The sequence below is a fragment of the Bactrocera tryoni genome, chromosome 5 (assembly GCF_016617805.1).
Source record: "Bactrocera tryoni isolate S06 chromosome 5, CSIRO_BtryS06_freeze2, whole genome shotgun sequence".
Lineage (NCBI taxonomy): Eukaryota > Metazoa > Arthropoda > Insecta > Diptera > Tephritidae > Bactrocera > Bactrocera tryoni.
In genome coordinates, this window is record NC_052503.1 from 71,518,749 (window position 1) to 71,539,764 (window position 21,016).

At 35.8% G+C, this 21,016-nt stretch overlaps 1 protein-coding gene across 1 annotated transcript in view; it reads right to left on the reverse strand.

Moving 5' to 3' along the window:
• The window catches only part of LOC120776614 (CUGBP Elav-like family member 4), a 975,983-nt gene that overhangs the window by 808,704 nt on the left and 146,263 nt on the right, over positions 1-21,016 (reverse strand). Inside the window, exon 3 of the mRNA XM_040107404.1 lies at positions 15,209-15,315. Coding sequence (XP_039963338.1) covers positions 15,209-15,315 — 107 coding nt within the window. The remainder of the gene's footprint in view (positions 1-15,208; positions 15,316-21,016) is intronic.

Genomic DNA, 21,016 nt, shown 5'->3' on the forward strand with positions numbered 1-21,016 from the left:
CCAGCTTCGCTAGATTTCCTTTTCTAAAAGCAAATATAGTAAACAAAAAATTGTTGCATTGTCTCGCTGCAGCCACAATATGGAAATTGAAATATGCAAAAATTTTTATGCATTTTATTTGATTGCTTTTGCTGACCGCTGAGTTCGGTTAACCACTAAATATATATCTATATGTAAATAACTGCATGTTCCTACAACTATTCCACTCATATGTACTAAAAATAACTATTTTGTTGCAGCTGCAAGCTTTCGCATATAATATGAGTAGATGCATACAAACACGTATACAACTGCTGTTGGTTGATTCGGAAATATTCATAGCTTTTGCAGCCAAATTGCTGAGTTTATATTAATTTTTCAAATTGCCTATAAGCCTTTGTTATGTGTGGGAAATGTTTTTATTTTTCCAAAGGATTTGCAGCTTGTTGCAATTTTATTTGAATGAGGAATAATGGAGCTAATTTTAAATTAGTCCATTTTATTATTTTTGTTTGCATTCTTTTGCACTGAAAAAAGAAAAAACATTAACATCGGGCACAACAAAGCTGTGACACTCTGCACAGCTACGTTTCTCTTAGCATTAAAAGCGATAAAATAAACTTAATCTTGATTTTGAACGATCAGTTTGTATGGCAGATATATATGCTATAGTGGTCTGATCTGAACGATTTTCTACAGAGATTATACCATAGTATAGGATAATAAATCATGTAAAATTTCGTAAAAATATATTGTCAAACAGAAAATTTTCCCTACAAGCACATGATTTTAATTTCCCAGCTTGTATGGCAGCTATATGCTATAGTGTTCTCATCTCGACGATTTCGACAAATAAGCAGCATCTTGGTGAGAAAATAAACTGTGCGAAATATCAGTTTATGTAATATCTCAAAAACTGTGACACTTTGTGCAGGGTATAAAAAGTAATGAAATGTTAGTATTTCGTCTTTATATGGTTCTTATTGTATATAAACCTTTTCCATGGTCTCACAGCGCATATTTAAAAGAGATAGGCGGCCTTATTTCTCGAACTAATATCCAAATAAAGCCATTTTGCTTATCGACATATGCGATTCTCTTGTTATATCTCTTGAAAACGAATAAAAGAGAATAGCCAATATAAAGACTCTACTTGAAAATTAGTATCAAAATAAGCCTAAGACCAGAATAAAAGTAAATTAGGCTAAGTTTTTTCATACTTGTCAAGCTTTTATATAGTTTAAGATACCTTTTTCCCTTCCCCTTTCATGCAGTAAGAGCAACCAGTATCACCGTCAGTGTGCATTTGCTGAAAGTGATTTCGAAGTTTGGAACAGTAACCGACATTTTACATCCAAATAACAGCTTACTAAAGCTTGACAAGGAAAATTCGAATCCATTTTTTTAACCATGAGATTAAAGTTTCAACATCTATTCTTTTAGTTGTTGACTGGCCCAAAACTTTAAGCCGATGCAAGATTCCATTACCAGGTACATATATTGGTATCTTCGAAAGCATATTTTTTCGGAGGTGTTGTTCACCTTTAAGTTATATGCTCTAGTACGAGTAGAAATACATAATATGTGGTTTATATTCAGGAAGCTTTAAGAAAAAACTATAAGTAGGTTGTTATAAAATGGTTTAATGAAAAATCAAATGAAGCCAGCCCTTTTATCTTTTAAGATTCCTTTTTCCTTCCTGCACACGTAATCACAGTCAGTGTCTTCTTTTTGAAGATAATTCCGGGAATTGGCCCTATAAGCGGATCGAAAAAGGTTTAGCTTTTTGTACTCCGATACTAAAGAGTAACTTAAATCGATAAAAATATCGAACAGAAATTATGTCTAAAATTTTGTATAACTACTAAATTTCGTGTGCGGAATCATTGCAAATGTTAGAAAATGCCTTCAAGAGGAGAAAAGTTCTGAACAACCTTCGACCTCTACAACTGATGAAAATATTAAGAAGATATTGTGCCAGAAAATCGACAGGCAAGTGTAAAAGCGATGGCAAGAGAGCTCTCCTGAACCCGTTTGAATTATTTTTTGAATATTTTGAGCTTTAAGGCGAAGAGAAACGTCTATAAAATTTTCTAATAAAAAAATTAATAGCTGCCTGATCTTCTCGAATTTGTGATGACGAGAAAACTAAGGCTTAGATCGACTTAAAATCTGGATTTTTCGACAGTGAGGCCGCAGAGTCTGTTAAAATCTGCGTCAAACGTAGGTATCCTAAACTATGACTACTTCTCTTGGACTTAGCAAGTGCACATCATCTGGTTTCTGTCCAAACTGGTCTATACGTGGCTTATTGGCCTTCCAGATTAACTTAACCTAAGCTAATTTGAAATATTTGAAATCAGACTTAACAACATAAGTCGACAATTGATTTGAACTAAATAAAATGTCTTGATAAAGTTTGTGAATTTTCTATTACAACACCTATTACATATATGTAGCGTACAATATTCAGGTTCCGCTCTCAGATATAACCAATATATAACCAATATATAACCAACGTATAACCAACATATAACCAATATATAACCATTTAATAACCAAAACTCAACTTTTGTTCCAATATGAGTTGTTTCTATTATATCCCTTTTTCTTCGCCTGAAAACATGAAAATGGTATTACGTTATTTTGCATTTTAGGTGACGATATGTATATTATCAAATCACGTGGTTTTATGTAGATGCTGAAATCGCTTACTTTTATACACCGCTTTCAAAACATGCCACCAATATTCAGCATTTTTACAATACCCAAGATTAACAGTAAACTTCATAGACTTTATAGGCAACAATAAATGAGATAACTACACGAGAGTATGCGATTTAAAACTCTAAACCACAGCAATCAAACAAATAATACGAGCGTGGCAAGAGAAAAACGGCCGACGTCGACCGAGCAGCTGCGGTTTGCAGACAGTTACGGCAGATAGATATGCCAGATATGCAACGGCAACTGCTTACTTAAAAGCATGAAACATACATAAACAGATACACACATACTTATACACCCGCAAACACTTACACACATATATATACATATATGTACAGCCATACATGCAGCACGAACGGCCAGCATATTTATTGTACCTCTTACAAGCGGCGTTGCTTTTATTTACTACCTTTAATGGCGATTAAAGCGCATAAAAACGTATGTCAGTGCGCCGGTGAGGAATGACGGCGGTTAAACGCGCAAATTTATAAAGCTTGCAAGAAGCGCTAAAAAATAGCTGATGGTCGCTGTGGATGACGGTTGGCTGGATGCAGTTGGCAGCAAGAAATTAACTACTTAAAAGCAAGGAAATCCATTTTATTGCCGCCAATAGTAATGCCAGTAAAAACAACAACAACAACAACAGCAGCAATTAAGGAACAGCTGCGAAGCACAGAGGCTTCTGAGGCGAAAAAATTGCAAAAAAAATATATAAATTTTAAACGAAACTGCCGGAATGCGCCTCAAAAATTTACAGTCGCGTATAAAACCGAAACTAAAAAAAAAATCCAAAAAAAGAAGAAACATTTTCAAGTAAAGACATGTGCTGTAAATAAAGCGGAGTTCAAGGCTGCAGTGGGGTGGCGCAGCAAGCCGCAGGCAGCACTTCCTATGTATTTTTTTTATTTGCCTAGCAACAACAACAACTCAGCCAATTTGCACTTTTTTCGAAGCATGTGGTAAATCGTTATTTTTATTGGCTTGCTTACGTTGTTGTTGTTGTTGCTGTGTTGTTGTATTATTTTTTCTTGTTTTTGTGTTGTTGCTGGCTACAGCTGTCACTGTCAGCTGGCATTAATCACGAGCAGACGCCACGCGATTTACCTGCGAAAATCGTGTACTTTTACAAAAACAAAAAAGCAGCGGAAGAAAAAAAACATACAAAAAAGCGACGTAAAGCTCAAAAGCAAAAATGCAACGCTGCGCTTCTTGCTGCGCCTACTTACATTAACATTTGTTTAATTCGCACACACGCACGCATGCGTTCCAGAGCCTGTGCGTTTAACTCTTGCTGTGGCAGCGGAATAAAGCGCCGTTACGCCAACTTAATGCAACGCGCATACTACCGTTATCTATGTGCAGAACGCTCAGCCGCATTTTGAGTTTAATTGCACAAAATAAGCATAGAGAGAGGAACGGCAAGCTTAAATATAAAAAGCGGCAAGTCTTTGCAAGCATCTTCATACACATAAACACACACATGCACGCACGTGTCATTGTCTATGTGTAAGTGCAGTGCCTGTTATGCACTTGGGAGCCATTTCGCTAACATTACTTTCCTTTTCGTGGCCTACAACGCGCGTGTGCTTACAGCTCTCGGTGTATATGTGTGTGCGTGTGCGATGTGCTGGCCCCGCAGCTTGAAATAAAGTACCAAGCATGCTGTGTGGGATAACCGCATGGACCACATACCACAATCGCATAGTGTACGACACTCTCACAAGGACATTCAGAAGTAGTCATTAAAAAATTCGCGTTTTGAGGCCGGCAAAGAGACATCATATGAAAATTGGTTGCAACACAAGACAGCCAGTGGGAAAAAGAAGAGGAGGCATGTGGCTTTAAAAAAATTCCACAAGGTATATTTGCCAGGCTTAACAGAAAAAGTTAAGTTAAGTTAAGTTAAGTTAAGTTAAGTTAAGTTAAGTTAAGTTAAGTTAAGTTAAGTTAAGTTAAGTTAAGTTAAGTTAAGTTAAGTTAAGTTAAGTTAAGTCAAGTTAAGTTAAGTCAAGTTAAGTTAAGTTAAGTCAAGTTAAGTTAAGTTAGGTAAAATTAAATTAAGTTTAGTTAAGTTATGTTAAATTAAATTAAGTTTAGTAAATTTAAGTAAAATTAAGTTAAATTAGGTAAAATTAAGTTAAAGAAAGTTAAGTTAAAGTTTACAATAATCAGTTTTTACTGAAAGACGTTTGTTTAAGTTAAGTTAAGTTATGTTACTATATGCTAAGTTAAGTTGTACTAAGTAAGGTGATGTCTAATTAAGCTAATTTAACTGAACATGTCAGTTTAAACAAAGTTGAGTTATGTAAAATTGTGTTATGCTATGTTATGTTATGTTATATTATGTTATGTCATACTTGTGTTATGACTAACAATCAAGAAGCATCTTGGAATTAGCTTTTTGATTTGGTATTTTTTCACAGCGAATCTACGCCAACCCCATTCTCTTTAACGACTCCTTAAAATATTCCCTTGAGGGTCACTCAAATCACTCCACTAGTAGCTACAATTAAAGAAGACTAACCCAAAAGTACGAGAAAGAGAGAGAGAGGCGTCAAACAAACCGAAATATCCATAAATTTACAAAGGATTTTAATTACACATGAATTCGTTTTGGGTTGTGGATTTCGGTTTCGGCGCGCTCGTTGGCAATGCACTTTACTCTACGCCTTTTGCATATGCACAACTTCTTCAGAACATTTTGGGTTGCGCGCTTTGCATACTTTGCGGCGCACATGACAGACACATGCACACTACCACATTTATATTTATATGTGTGGCACAGGCAGTTGCCGGCGAGCATCTCACTGCGCATTTTAGCTGCGCGCCTAGCACTTGAGTTTTATGTTTACTGTATGTTCACTCCTTTTTGCATTTCTGTCTCATTGCGCCTTAATATTCTGCAGCTGCATTGCATGCTTTGTGGCGCGCGCGCTTTTACCCTTTCGCTGTTACACAGCAATAAATGTGTTCTTTATACTTGCATATAGATATGTATATGTCTGTGCATGACGTTGTGTATTTTTCTTTCTTTATTGGTTCTTTAAGTTATTGTGCTTACTTGGCTCGTTTCGTTTGTGTGCGCTGGTTAAATGCAAATTTTTTGTGATTTTTGCGAGCACTTTCCGCTCTCGTTTCACATTGTTTTATATCTCCCGCTGAGTTACTTTATTACAAGTGCACTTACCCAGTAACTCAACTTCATACAGAATTAATTTAATTGCCTTATAGATACCTTAATCGAAGTGTGCTTATAGATTTACTTTGAGCTTTTTGGTTTCCGTATTCAAAGTAAGTTATCTCAAGACTTCTTTATAACTATAAAATGCTGTTAATATTTTCTATTACATTGCTGAATGTATACCCAAGAGGTGCTCTCATCATCTTGGATGCAAGATTTGTCAACTTCCATTACGGAATAGGCAGGTTGAGAAAATTCTAAGAGCAGCTAGGCTTATTGGTACAGAACATCTGATTTCATGTTCACAGCTTTCGCTGAATTTATATTCTATACATCTTTCCTCCAAAATACATGATCAGCTTGATGGTCAGTTTTTGATCCAGCTTCGATGCAACCGAAGATAATGATTTTTTATTTTATTTTAATTCCGATTAAAAATAGTACTAAAAAAGTATTTGAAAATCTATAGCGTAGTCTACCCTTCCTTTATCAAATTTTTCAATCCCTTTTAATTTAAGCTTTTATGTTTCCATTACGGGCTTTTTACAGCTTTCTCTTCATTCACTCATAATTTCTTTGTTTTTCCATTTCCCAAAGGGGACGCGGATTTATTAACAATAACTATCCGTTGGTAGAAATAAAGCTTCTTCAGTTGTCTGTTATGCTGCCGCATAAAAAAAATTTCATTTAATCGGTTTATCGACTTACTTTTGTTGTGCTTAATTTTCAGCGGATTTCGCTTAGCTGTTTACTTAAAAATTGATTGGTAGGAGGAGTGAAATAAACGATTTCATGAAGTGTTTTTTTTTTTCTTCTACATTAATTCATATATAATTTGGGGACTTCAAAATATGAACCAGCCAAAAAGGTATCAAATTTGGGTAGCTTTCTTAACTTAAAGATCGCTTAAAAGCTTACGAAAGCATGAATGTACAAAATATACACACAGATGGCGCTGTGAACCGAAAAAAATTTAATTAAAAATAGAATGGAGGTTATTGTGCCTCAGAATGTAAATGGCAGCCAGGGAAAATATATTCAATTATATTTGCTTTACGCATAAAGTTATGAAATTGGCTTACAATGCTTTGAATAGTTTAAATATTACCTGAACAGAAGCATGGCAATGAACACCAAAACCTGATGGAGCTACATGGGTGCAAAACTGCAAAAAATCGGAAATACACAAAATTCTTATTGGCATTTGATAGAAAAGGCTGTAGAAACATGATCGGAATACTAACTGGTCAATATCCGATGGTGACACGAGCCAGAAGAAAAGGGCTGAAGGCTGAAATAGAAAACACTGCAGGAAATGTCTAGAGCAAGGCATCATGGAAACAATGAAGCAACTCTTCTCCACTTGTCCTGCATTGGCAAGACTACGCTGTAAGCATCTGGGGTCCCCACGGTATGACACACTGGGGGAGGTATTGATAAGGAGGCCACAGAGTCTGTTAAAAATCATGTCAAGCGCAGGCAACCTAAAAAAATACTGCTTCTCAAGGACCTAGTAACTGAACTCCAGCTGATATCGCAAAGAACCAAAACTGGACTATGCGTAGCTTATTGGCCTACGAAATAAACCTTTCTTAGCCTAAATTTTACCATATAGCGAAATCTCTAACACAAGTAATGAAGAAAATTAGTTTCACTTTAAATATAGGAAGCTCACTTCCTCTTGGCGAAGCTCCCCATTGCAGTACAATCTCAATATCTTGCCACTTTATCACTTTAAATGAAATTCTAATAAATCATATCTCAAAGCGCACGCATACACCTACATACATATACATATTTACTATCAAAAATATCTCATATCTTTTCACGTTCAACGCGCCAGCGGAGACATAAATTATTTGCTACAAAGCCGAAATATATTATAAAATAGTTTTGCTTGCGTTAGCTAAAAATATGCCTAAAATTCCCGTGAACCTCATAAGAGCGCTTAACCGCCTATTGGGCGTATAACTAAGTGCGCTTGCATGGTGCGCGGCCTAGTTGCGGTGGGTGTAGTGTCCAAACTAGCAAAATCAGCAGAAATTTTTAACCGCAGTCGGCAATTAATCAAGCCGCCGCATAAGCGTACACAGGCGAAGGAAAGGAAAGGAATAAAAGCATAACGACGCATACAAGGGAAGCGCGCACAATGACGTAGAGGCCAAAGAGAATCACATGCTTGACACACACACACACACATATGTATATATATTGAAGGCGCAGCAAAGACAGGCAAGCAAGCTACGGAAAAATGCGCACTATGCTGCCGACGATGGCATTTTTTCCTAGCAACATTTCGGCTGCTTTCATTTTTCGAATTTCGTGCTTTTTTCCTGACCAAATCGCTGTCTACTGACAGGCATTTTAACTGCTTTGAATACGCCGCCAACGCTGCCGACCAAGCGCAGACCTCTAACTGGCTAACCAACTAGGCCGGCAGACAGCGCCCAATGGCTTGCCTTTGCGGCCTGGCTGTATCAAAAAAAGCAAAAAGGTAGAGCAAACCTGTGTGAAACTAAGGAATGCTTGTGGCTGCAACACAAGCTGTCTAAGCGCCGCTGGTCAACAACTCTATTGCCCTGCGTCTTGTTGTAGATTTTCTGTTTTCTTTTTTCACTTTTTTTAAGTGTCATATTTTGCAAATTTTTTGCCTAGCATCTAACCCAGCTCGTTGCGCCACTCAACTGCATAGCGGCGAAAATTTGTATGCGCACAACAATTTTGCGCTTTTTTCATGCTTATCAGCCTTTGTGTATGCTTTATCTTTTTGTGCAGCGCTTAGCGCTTTTGCCTTTCTCTGATTGGTTTATCAGTTTTTTTTATTATCTCAGCTGTTTTATGTCTCTGTTGTGGCTAAGTTATTAACCAAGGCAATTGACACGGTGGAAAATCAGCGCATATGGGTGTGGTCGGCCTAAAGGTATGCTAGAAAATTTTACGTTTTTTCTCAATTTTTCTTAAAGTTCGAACTAATGAAAACACGTATCTTGAGCATAATTTGCTAGTGTTTGCTTTAGTTTTTTATACAAAAATTTTATTTCTTATTAAAAAACTACATTATTGAAGCTCCTAAAAATATGCACCTTTTTTTACTCCATTGAAAACTGAAAGTAGATAACTTTTTTGGTATTTTTTAGATCTAGAAGAACGGTATTTTATCGAATGATACCTACAAATATGTTATTGGTACATTTTTGAAACTCCTAAAAGTATGCAACTCTTTCTAACTCCTATGAAAACCGAAGGTAAGGAATTTTTTGGTATTTTTTGGGTTATTATACACTTCTAGAATTACGCTAATTTACCGAATGGTAGCTAGAAATATCTTTTGGTACATTTTTTTTTAATTCTAAAAGATACAACTTTTTACGACAATGAAAAGCGGACAAGTTTTGGTATATTTTAGACTCTTATATACTTCTAGAATCAGGCTGTTTTTCGGATTGGTGGCTACAGATATGTTATTGGGAGCTCTTAAAAGTATGAAACTTTTTTTATCAAAAGAAAAGAATTTTTTGGTATTTTTTAGGTTATCATATACTTCTAGAACGACGCTATTTTACCAAAAGGTGCTTGAAATTATGCTAGGTTTGACTTTAAGCGGATTTTGGTAAAATAGTTCAGAAATTTTTTTCTGTTATTTTTTAAGAGATCTGCTTGACGCTCAAAACTTAAGCTTCTATCATAGAATAAGTATTTTACTAACATTATAAAATTCATAATTGTGCGAACCGAAGATTATAGAGTTATATGTGATAATCCATATATTCAAATATTTCAAAAAAATTTTAATTTATGTCCAATATAAGTCTAAAAGCACAAATTCAAAAAAAATATTTTAAATGAATACATTTTCATTTAAGTTATGCATTTTTCGAGACCACTGAAAATATTAGATTTCTTTAGCGCAACCCAAAAGCATACGAAGAAGGCACAACAAACGAATTGCTTATGCGGAAATGCAATATTCAACTGACAATGCCTAACCCACATTCCATTTCGTTGCACAAACACACACACACGCAAGCCTGTTTGCATGTGTGAGTATGCGCGCAAGTTTTTTCTTAATATTTTCCGATTTTACATAAATGTTGCATACTTTCAGGCATGAATTTTCATTTCATGCATAAAACCAGCAAAGAAATTGCGCTTCAACAAACTTTGAAATAACTACAATAACTAAAATTGCATAATCACTGGTGAGGCAAACAATAAAGATTCGAATTGAAAGCGCAGCAGTAGTAGAGGCAGCTTGCAGCAAGCAGCAAAAGTATCGGCAATTGTTGTAGTAGTCGGGGGAGCGGCAGCATTGAAAGGAAGGAAATGAAGAAGTGCGGCTAGTTTTGCGAAAACTTTATGCAAATATAATCTAGCATTTTGAACTTCCGCCGCCTATGGTATATATGTACATACTATATATAATATATATTATTGTAATGCAAGCACTTTTGAGTAGCAATGCGCAGTTACATAGGTAGTATAGTTATATGAAAATTTATTATATTATATTTTATTTTGATTTATTTGGATTTATTTTATTTATAGTAGAAGTGCCAACCCCAACAGCTCGCCATGCGCAGGAATTTTGGAATTTTATTGAGAAAAAAGTTTCAACCTCAAAGCAGAGCAGTAAAGGCAGCGAATACATGATGATTTTGATCATTGGAGGGAGACACGAGCGATTAATCTTTATGCTTATAAAATCGACATTCATTATTATTTTACTTTTGGAAATGAGTAACTTACAATTCCAGTTTTTACTCGACTTTTCTGGAGAAAAATTATACATAACTCAAAGTAGAGCAGTGAAGAGACTGAAAAAAGGCGGTTTCTGCGCATTGAATGGCAACACAAGCGCTTAGTTTTTATTGTTTTATTATCATTATTATTTATTATTTTGTTTTTTAAAAGGATTATTTCAAAATCTATGCGCTTTCGCTGTGCGTAAGTACGACAAAAGCCACACTTTAACATCGTAAAAAGTCTCCAGCTAAACCATATTATTAATAGCTTACTTATTTGTAGCAAAAATCTAAGTTTTCGATAAGTCTAGGCTAAGCATAAATCTTTTCAAACGCAAAGTTAGCTTTACATCTCTCCAATTCCGTTCAAAGGTCTCAATTATTACCCCCCTAGCTTACACCAAAAACTATGTAACATAAAAAACCCGGTTCCGCCCGCATTCGTACTTCCTTACTAATATTTTTTATTGTTATCATTGCATTTCTTGTCCCATAACCACCTTTCTTTGCAACTGTCATCTTTTTGCAGTAGAATTTTACCCCAAAATATATGCAAGTTATGACCGGCATATCCTGTGAGTAGCGCAGGGCATGCTTGTTGTTGTAGAAACTAACGAAAACGAAAACGAAAAGTGGCATAATGGTAAAGTCACTGGTTAGGTACTAATCAAAAATCTTAGAATCGTATTTAAAACCAGAAGTCACTTTTAGTTGCTTAGAAAAAAGATTTTAAAACGCAAGGACACACAAACACACACACACATAAATGCTGGGTAGTAGTGTGCGGGCGGTTATAAGTAAGTATTCGGGCATGTATAGCAGCCTTAGCTACTTGCAGAAGTAAGAAGTGTGCTTAAGTTTTGCTGTCGCATAACCACAAGCGCTTTTCTTGGCCACTCAGTGCATAGTGCCTAAAGCACACACACACATACACATTTAAATACATTTAATATTAGCTATTTTAAAAATTTCCGTTATGATTTCCGAGTGCAGATTCTATTTAGAAAGTTTTGCCTCTTAAACATCAACCGCCAGCACACACATGCAAAGCGCACACAAGCAAGCGCATCCAAGCACAAATACACACTCATATGCGCTTTTTGAGTTCACTCACTGACTGCCCGATAAATTTCACTTTGTATGCAAAAGTTTCAAGTCACACAAGCCGACACGCCTCCTCAGCGCTTGCTGCACTGCTTGGCAGAAGAAAGCGTAGCAAACAAAAAAGCCTTGCGCCTGAAAGCGCGCAAGCAGAAGTTATCTGTATATCTCTCTATATGCTTATACGTAAGCTAACTGGCAGTTGTGGGGCAAAAAACTGCATTTCAAGTAGAAATTTGAATACGCGTCATGCGACCGAACTAACCAACACAACCAACACCAACAAAAAAAACAACAACATGCGAATGTCACAAGCCAGCAGCCAGCAGCAGGCGGCAGGCAGCTTAGAAAGGCCAACCGCCTAACATTAAAAAGCTGGCATTTGCAAAAATGTATGTGTGACCGCATAACTCTTCTATGTATGTGTAGCCAAACGCTAACGTGCGGGTTGTAGCGCATAGCTGTGTTCGTATAGGCTTGTATGTGGGTTTATGTCTGTCTTGCTGGCGCAAAAATGGCATCTTTCATAGCTCATATCCATGGCCATGCCCATTCAAGTTCGAGATGAGCATTTAATTTTTTTATTTCCGCTTTCAGCGCTTAAGTTGGCTGCTCTGCAACTGTAAAGGCTGACAAAACTAGCGTATAGTGCCTTTGCCTAGCACCTGCAGTCAACTGCTGCAAGTATCTTTATGCAAAAAATACAGCTGAGCATTCAACAAATTTTAACTTGAAGTCGAACTTAAGCCTTTCGAAATGAACTGATGCGTTTAATGTGGCATAGCGTTTGACAGTTCTCGAAATTTGAAGCAAGTTTTGAGTGAAGTAATTGTCGAAGTTTTATTACATGCCTTGCTGACCTTGTTAGTTATGAAGGAACAATTTATGGTGTGGGTTAAAAGAAGTTATGGTATGGATTAGAAGCTTAATACCGCCTGAGGATAAGTTTCAAATATTTATTTTTTGGTGGTTTTGGTGATCAGGTTTTGGAAGGCTTTCGCTTCTCAACAAATCTGAATAAAACCCTTGTGTTAAGAGGCTTTTGGGATATTTGAGATGTTGTGATTACGAATTTGAGTTAAAGAGTTTTCCATCACGTATTTTTGTCAATTTAGTAAATATTGGTGGCTTGACTCCTACACCACTTGGCAACAACTTAGGAATAAATCCTACGTATTAGAAAATTTTCAATATCATTTTAGGTTTTAGCAATCCGAAATTGGCAAGACCCAACCTATAGCATTGCAGTCGAAAAAGTTTTTTCGTATTTTAGATGTCGTTGCAGTCGTATATGCCATATATTGTGTCATACTCCATATGTAATGTTAGAAAAAACAGATTTTAAGCTTAAGTTTAACTCAAAAAAAATTTAATTCAGGGAAGTTGAAAAAAAGTTATAGCTGTTCAAAAATGAGTGAAAATAATGAAGAAATTCGCTATATTTTGAAATTTTTGTATAAAAAAGGGATTAATGCCACGCAAGCCACAAATGATATTTGTGAAGTTAGCGGAGACGACGATGCTGTATCAGTTCATGTAGCATAACAATGGTTCGCTCGCTTCTGTTCTGGAAATTGTGATATGAAAGATGAACCTGGCTCTGGTCGATATACCGTTGAAAAAGTCGATTGAATTATGGAAAAGATTGACCAGGACAGTCACATAAGCAGCCATGACAGCATTCATTATCAAACGGTTTTGAACCATTTAAAAAAAGTTGGATACAAAAGGAAGCTAGACGTTTGGGGACCACATGATTTGTCTGTGAAAAATTGTATGGACCGAATTAACATCTGCGAATATTTGCTGAAACGAAATGTAATCAAACCATTTCTGAAGCGAATATTAACACGAGACAAAAAGTGGATCACATAAGACAATAATGTGCGAAAAAGATCATGGCTCAACAAATGGTTGCAAAGCCAGGATTGACGCTTGGCAAGGTTTTGCTGAGTGTTTGGTGGGACCGGAAAGAAATCATCCACTATGAGCTGCTCCAACCTGGTCGAACGATTGATTTTACATTTTACTGGCAACAACTGATGAGATTGAAGCAAGCAATCGAAAAAACGGCCAGAACTGATCGACAGAAAAGGCTTCGTCTTCCATCAGGACCAGACGCTTCTTTGATGACTCGGCAAAAACTGGAAGCCTGGCTGGAAAGTTTCGACGCATCCACCATATAGCTCTGAGCTTACACCATCGGACTACCATTTGTTTTGGACAATGCAGAGCTCCCTTAATGGAGTAACTTTGGTTACAAGAGAAGCCTGTGAAATTACTTGTTCCCAGTTTTTCGCCGAGAAACCAGAAAAGTTTTACACTGCAGGAATACCGTCTCTAACGGAAAAACAGCAAAAAGTGGTCGACCAAATGATACATATTTGGTTCATTAATGTTCGTTATAAATATAAAAAATAAGTTGAAGTTTGATTCTTAATTGGCGTAGACACCGCTTATGCGATTATAGCATATCATTTGATTAGAAATACGAAAAGACTTATTCGACTTCCCAATATTTCAAATATATTTTGAAAATAATTGGACTTTGAATTTTTGCATGTCCTAGAAAAACTTAAAAATTTTCTTACCTCGTCAGCAAATTTGAACTCTAACCAATTTATAATCATTTACAGCCATTTCTGCTTAGTATCCGTATGTAAAAAAAATTCACAGAAATTCAAATACAATATTAAGTAGTATTTACGGAAATAATGAACACTTTGTCCAGCAATGCTTCCAGGCAAGAGGAGCGAAAATTTACTTTCATTTCCATTATTTGCCACAACAACAATGTACCGCTACTGCAGTGTATTTATAAGCGAACAAAATGCGTTGGCATTAAATTGCCAAAGTATAGCATAATAAAGCGAAATTCCATTGACCACTGAAACCACAAGCACACAGTCTAAAAATGTGGTTGATTAACGGCGGTGAATTTTGTGGATTGAACAGCGAATTTTGATGTGTGAAGCGCAAATATGAGTGCAAATGCACTGAAACAAAAGCAAAAAACCACAAACAAACATAGAACAGTATTTCGAAATAATGAGCGCCTAAAAGTAGATATGTGTTACAACCGAAATGCCAAATGCTGCGGAAATGCGGAAATAATATTTTGAACTGGTTTTGAAAAATAATTGAAGACGGTGATTTAATGCTAAACCAGGCATGCAGCTAAAAATTATGGTAAGGTGAAAACAGTGTGTAACAAAAGTTGCTAAAATACTAGGCAGAAAATTATATGTAAGAACTAATAAACATTTTTCTACTCCGAGCTTGTGATATTAAGTTGGCGTTATTGTTTTCAGAATTTTCTAATTCTTTTTTTTTCAAATTAATATTAGATTTTATGTAAGAAAAATCAAAACTCTATAAATAAATAAGTGCACTAGACAACAACAAGCAACTACAGTTAAAAAATAAAATTACAAAATTTTTTAAACTAATTTGAAAATACATATATCTGCGTGCTTACCCCAGTTAAGGCCGTTTTATCATTGAGCACAGCTGCTTGTGGCGTTGTTGGCGAATTTGCAGCCGTCGTTGTGCTCTCCGGGCTAAAGTAAGTTAAAAAGGCACAACCTGCAAGTAAAGAGAGAAAGAGAGAATGTATTCACATTTGCCAAAATTTGTTTTACAAAGTTTATGAGAGTTATTAGTAAAAACGCCTTAAAACTAGTTTAATAATTTTTAATAATAAGGATAAGGACAAGGATAAGGATAAGGTTTAGGATAAGGATTAAGAATAGGATAAGGAAAAGGATTAGGATAAGGATAAGGATTAGGGTTAGGATAAGGGTAAGGATAAGGATAAGGATAAGGATAAGGATAAGGATAAGGATAAGGATAAGGATAAGGATAAGGATAAGGATAGGGATAAGGATACGGATAAGGATAAGGATACGGATACGGATAAGGATAAGGATAAGGATAAGGATAAGGATAAGGATAAAGGTAAAGATAAAGATAAAGATAATAATAAAGATAAAGATAAAGATAAAGATAAAGATAAAGATAAAGATAAAGATAAACATAAACATAAAGACAAAGATAAAGATAAAGATAAAGATAAAGATAAAGATAAAGATAAAGATAAAAGGTTAACAGGTTATATTTCAATTATTTTCTTCGTTATTGAACATGAAAAGAAATACAGTTTGAAAGTCTCTTCCACTAAAACCCATGATTTTTCCACGAAATTTTTTAACTCACAATGCAGGTTTCCGAAGAGAAATATAGTTGTACTGCTCAAACCTGAGCGTGAAAAAGAACATGAGATATAGGATTTCGGGAGAAAAAAGTTCCCGAAAAAAAGTAGATATAGACTCTGCGACAACAACTCACGAGCTGTGTTTGTATACTAGTTCTTTTGTATGTGATATTCACCGTCGCACCTACCTCTTGTTTCCTCCAAAAAACCACGCTTCCAACGACGGCAATAATTTTCATGCGCCAATAAATACTCCACTAGCAACCGAAAAACTTTTCCCATTAAATTCAATCAAACGTACTTGGTTGAGATATAAGACAATGCTGACAGCGATTTTCAAGTAGCTAAATTAAGTAAAATTAAATTCAAACACGACATTGCCAAGCAAGTCAAAGCGATATTTCTCGTCTGCCAAAAAATATTTTTTTTCGCTTTTCAATTATACATTGTTGTTGTTTGTTTTTCCAAACAACTCAAGCCTGAAAGCGACGACAATGCTGCTTAGCAGAAAATTAAGGCAACAAAAAATCAAGAAATGAAAACACTACAACAATAAGTTGAAGCAGAAACAATGTAAACATGTGCATTAACGTGCCTGTTTGGCGAGAGAAGTGCCAAAAGCGGCAAGAAAAGGCCGAAAAAGTGCCAGCGCCCTGCTGACATGAAAGCGAATGCCGAAAATAAAAAAGGAATTTCGTAATAAAAATTACTTGAAAGACATACAAAAGAATAAACATTGCATGTGGCATGTTGCATGTTGAATGTTGCTGCTTGTTGGCTATTGTGGCAAGTAGCATACGCACACACATACACATATGTAGTACAGCTGAAAAGCGCAGCATAAAAATAGCATGTGACGTGGCAGCGGCGTGACGAACATTTTGTTGCCAAATGCCAGCGGCAACAAAGAGAGATGGAGAGACACACAAACAAACACGTGGTGGGCAATTGTGTGTGCATGCTGCAAGTATGAGTAAGTGTGTAGGTGTGGCTATGTGGCTGTGTCATGTGGTAAATTTAATAATTCAAGTTATTACACTGTGCACATAACACGTGCAGTTGCATGCCACATGTATGTGCTTCCACATACATACATATGCATACACATATACATGAATGGCTGCGTGTGTTTGTGTGTGTATGTCCATTGTTGACTGCCAGCAGCAATTTTTGCCATTAATTTATAGCTAAACGCGAACGTTTAGTCACACATTTTCACGGGCACGAACTGCTGTGGCATACAACAACAACAACAATATGCACATTACTAAATAAAATATTGAAATAATCAGCGGCGTGTGGGTGAACGCAAATAGATTTCCAAAACTAAAACTATTTATATTTAGCATTAATAGCAACAACAACAACCACTTTCATGCAAGTCGCGTGCACTCACTCAAATGGCCCATGTCAAACCATAACGACAGCTGTCAAATGCACAAACAGGCAGTTTATAAACCAGCAAGCACCATTTACACGAAAAAACAGACAGCGCAGCTCAACAATAACAACTAAGGCAAATAATCACGTGACTCTTCAGACTTCAACTGCAGTGGCAACATTTTTGAAATGCCACAAAATTATGCTGCACACCACATTGCAACACTGCATCACTGCATTATTGTTGATTATAACTTTTTGCCTGTTACTTTTTGTTGTTTTTGTTATATAAATGCCGGCGCTGTCTAACTAACGGCGCTTTCGAGTTATTAAAATATCTGCCATTTTGTCAATTGAGGCGCACATGAAAAATTGCTTTGTGTGGTTAACTATAATTCGCGGTTTGTAGTTTGAATGTTGCCACAAAACAAACCAGAAACATTGTGTGGCGTTGCGTGTGTGTTGCATGTGTATTTTAGCTAAAAATGCTAATGTTTTTGTGGTCAAAAGTTAATTATGAGATTTAATATTGTGCTTATGCCCATTAAATTTGTAATTTTTTATAAGAAACAATATTTTTTTCAATAAGGTAGCAACTTTAAATAAAAAAAAAAAACATAAAAAATAATAATACCGAAATTATGTAAATTTTTATTACATAAAATTTATTTTTTTTTGTATAAGGAATAATTCTTTTCAATAAGGTGGCAACTCTAAATAAAAAAGAAAACATAAAAAATAAAAATTCCGAAATATTTTTAGTTTTATTAAGGTTTTATTTTATAAAAATTATTTTGTTTTATACGAAATTATTTTTTTCAATAATTTGGCAACTCTAAATATAAAACAACACATAAAAAATAAAACATAAAAAATTATAGTTCCAAAATAATGCCAATATGGTTTTATTTAACAAAATTAATTTTTTTTTATAAGAAATAATATTTTTTTCGTCAAGGTGGCAACTCTAAAACTAAAAAAAAAAACAGGAAACACGTTAACTTCGGCTGCACCGAAGCCAATAGACCCTTCACAGGTGCATTTCGTTTAATAACTATGTGTTCAGTTTGTATGGAAGCTATATGCTATAGAAATCCGATCTGAACAATTTTTTCGGAGATTACACTGTTGCCTTAGAAAATAATCTATACCAAATTTGGTGAAAATACATTGTCAAGTGTGAAAGTTTTCCATATAAGAACTTGATTCCGATCGTTCAGTTTATATGGCAGCAATATGTTATAGTGGTCCGATATCGGCCGTTCCGACAAATGAGCAGCTTCTTGGAGAGAAAATTGCGTTTACAATATTTCAAAAGGATATCTTAAAAACTGAGGGACTAGTTCGTACATATACAGACGGACGGACGGACAGACAGACGGACAAGGTTAAATCGACACAGCTCAACATACTGATCATTTATATATATACTTTATAGGGTCTCCGACGCTTCTTTCTGGGTGTTACAAACTTCGTGACAAACTTAATATACCTTGTTCAGAGTATAAAAAATAATAATTCCTAAACAATGTTTTATTAAATAAGTTTAGGTAAATGAACTGTTTCCTGTGAGGCCACATATAAACTCGGTTGTACAGTGACAGAAGCTTGTCCGTTATAATGCCCAGAAGTCCAAAATAAGAATCAAAAAAACAGTCAAATATTAACTAAAAGGCTACGGGCTACAAACAGTTTACTAATGAAGCTAATACCTACTACAGCCAATTCGCCGCGTTCGTAGAAGGCATGGCAACCCAGATGATCCAACCATAGTCTGGCGAAACTGGTCAGAGCAATATGTTTCCACCTCATCTTCCTCCCTACAACTTTGACAAACTCCAGAATCTTAAGCCTCGCTGACCAACGCTTGCTGAGCTCGGTTGAAGCTCCAGCGCCCGAATGTCCGAAGTCAAGGGAACCTTTGCTCATTTTCATCCTGTTGGACTTTGAGTAAAGGTGCTCTTTCTTGGAAACTTATCGACTTTACAGCCATTTCCGCTTTGGCCAGACACTCATCCTAGTTTACTGCGGAAGTAACTTGATGCTACAGTGAGTGTAGTCGTACACACCTTGACTAGCTTTGAGCACACTGTCAGCAAGTTTAAGGTCTGTATAGCATCATATTGGAAACATACATCCTTAAAAGTAACAGAAGACTAGTCTAACATTTTGACAAAAGACATAAAATCAAATATTTTTTTTTGATTAAACTACATTTTGGGTCTAAAATATTACTTAATTGATAGAGTATTTAGTAAAAGATATTAACTGTGTCAACTACTGTAATATCAAGGCGTGCTAAAAATAAATTTATTTAACATAAAATCGAATGAATCACTTGCACTTCTTGAAACCTTTTTTTGCAAGCTATACGCCACTTAATTAGATTAAGTACCCCAGCCTTGAAATAAGCACTCCTACAAATATAAGGCGCTGGTTTCCAACCCATCCGACATACACTTAAAAATTACATAATAAGCCCTTCTTCCCACTCTTTGCTAACCGCTACTAAATTTTGGTTTTTCCAAATCTTTTCACTATTGTGTGCTTTTTCTCCGCTAATTGTCGTTAAAAAGTTGCCACAACAACCAGCGCTCTTTGTGTAATGAGGCTGCAACAAAGTCACAATTTTTTATTAGCATCTATAAACGCTAGCTAATACGCTTACCACACGCTGCCGCCACTTAGCGCTCAATTACTAATCCAAAACAATCAAACAAACCGAAAAATCCATGCTTTTGTCATTTAGGGTGTGGCAGAGCTGTAAAAAATTGCGAGCAACCATCGTGCTGTTCTTTAATTGCCTGCGCTTTCGGTAGCGATGACGTTAGACGAACATTTGCAGAGCAGAAAGTAGTTTGAGTGATGTGAAGCAGAGTAAGGAAGCATACATTTAGGCGCAAAACGAAATTTTTATACCTAGCGATATGAAAATTGTGTAAGGCAGTCATGTTTATTAAGTTTTCTGCTGCATTTAACTGAGTAAAATAAGAATTTTGTCTCAAGACTTTGTTTTAAGTTCTCACGTGATCCCTTAAAGGGAGCTATTTATGGTTAATTATCAGAAAAGTACTTTTTATTGCTTAAGTGAGGATTTAACTTGTGTAAAAAGTTCTAAATGCAGTAGTTCTACGTGTGTTGTACATGATCCATTTGGACATATCGTAAACTTTTTTATGATTTCAAGACTAATTGCCTTGAGGCAAGGGCAAGTAGGCTCTCGTTAGACATAGTGTTCGATGTTCCATTCAGCTCAGCTTCAACTCATTAAACATGTCCCTGGTAGCAAGATGTACCAATAAGTTCACGACAAAACCTGTCTCTAGAATATATCTATTTCATATACTCTCTGTCTTGATCAAAAAAAACGCTACATGAAAGCAAAAACAAATTAAACTCTCGAGAATGCATGGGCAGCTTCAATGCATCCTGTACGGATCTACGCTCTGCTTCGTTCACAAAACGCTATATGATGGTATAATAAATCAACCTCTCGAGAATACTTGGTGATTCTCGACGAATTTTGTGTGGGGCAATATCTGCTTCGATCACAAAATGTTCCATGAAGGTATAAAAGTTGAAACTTTCGAGGATGCTTGGACATCTTTGATCACTAATGGCTTCATGAGAGGTTCAAAAATCACACTCTCGTGGGTGCTTGGACATCTTCAATGAATCTCGAACGTGTCTATG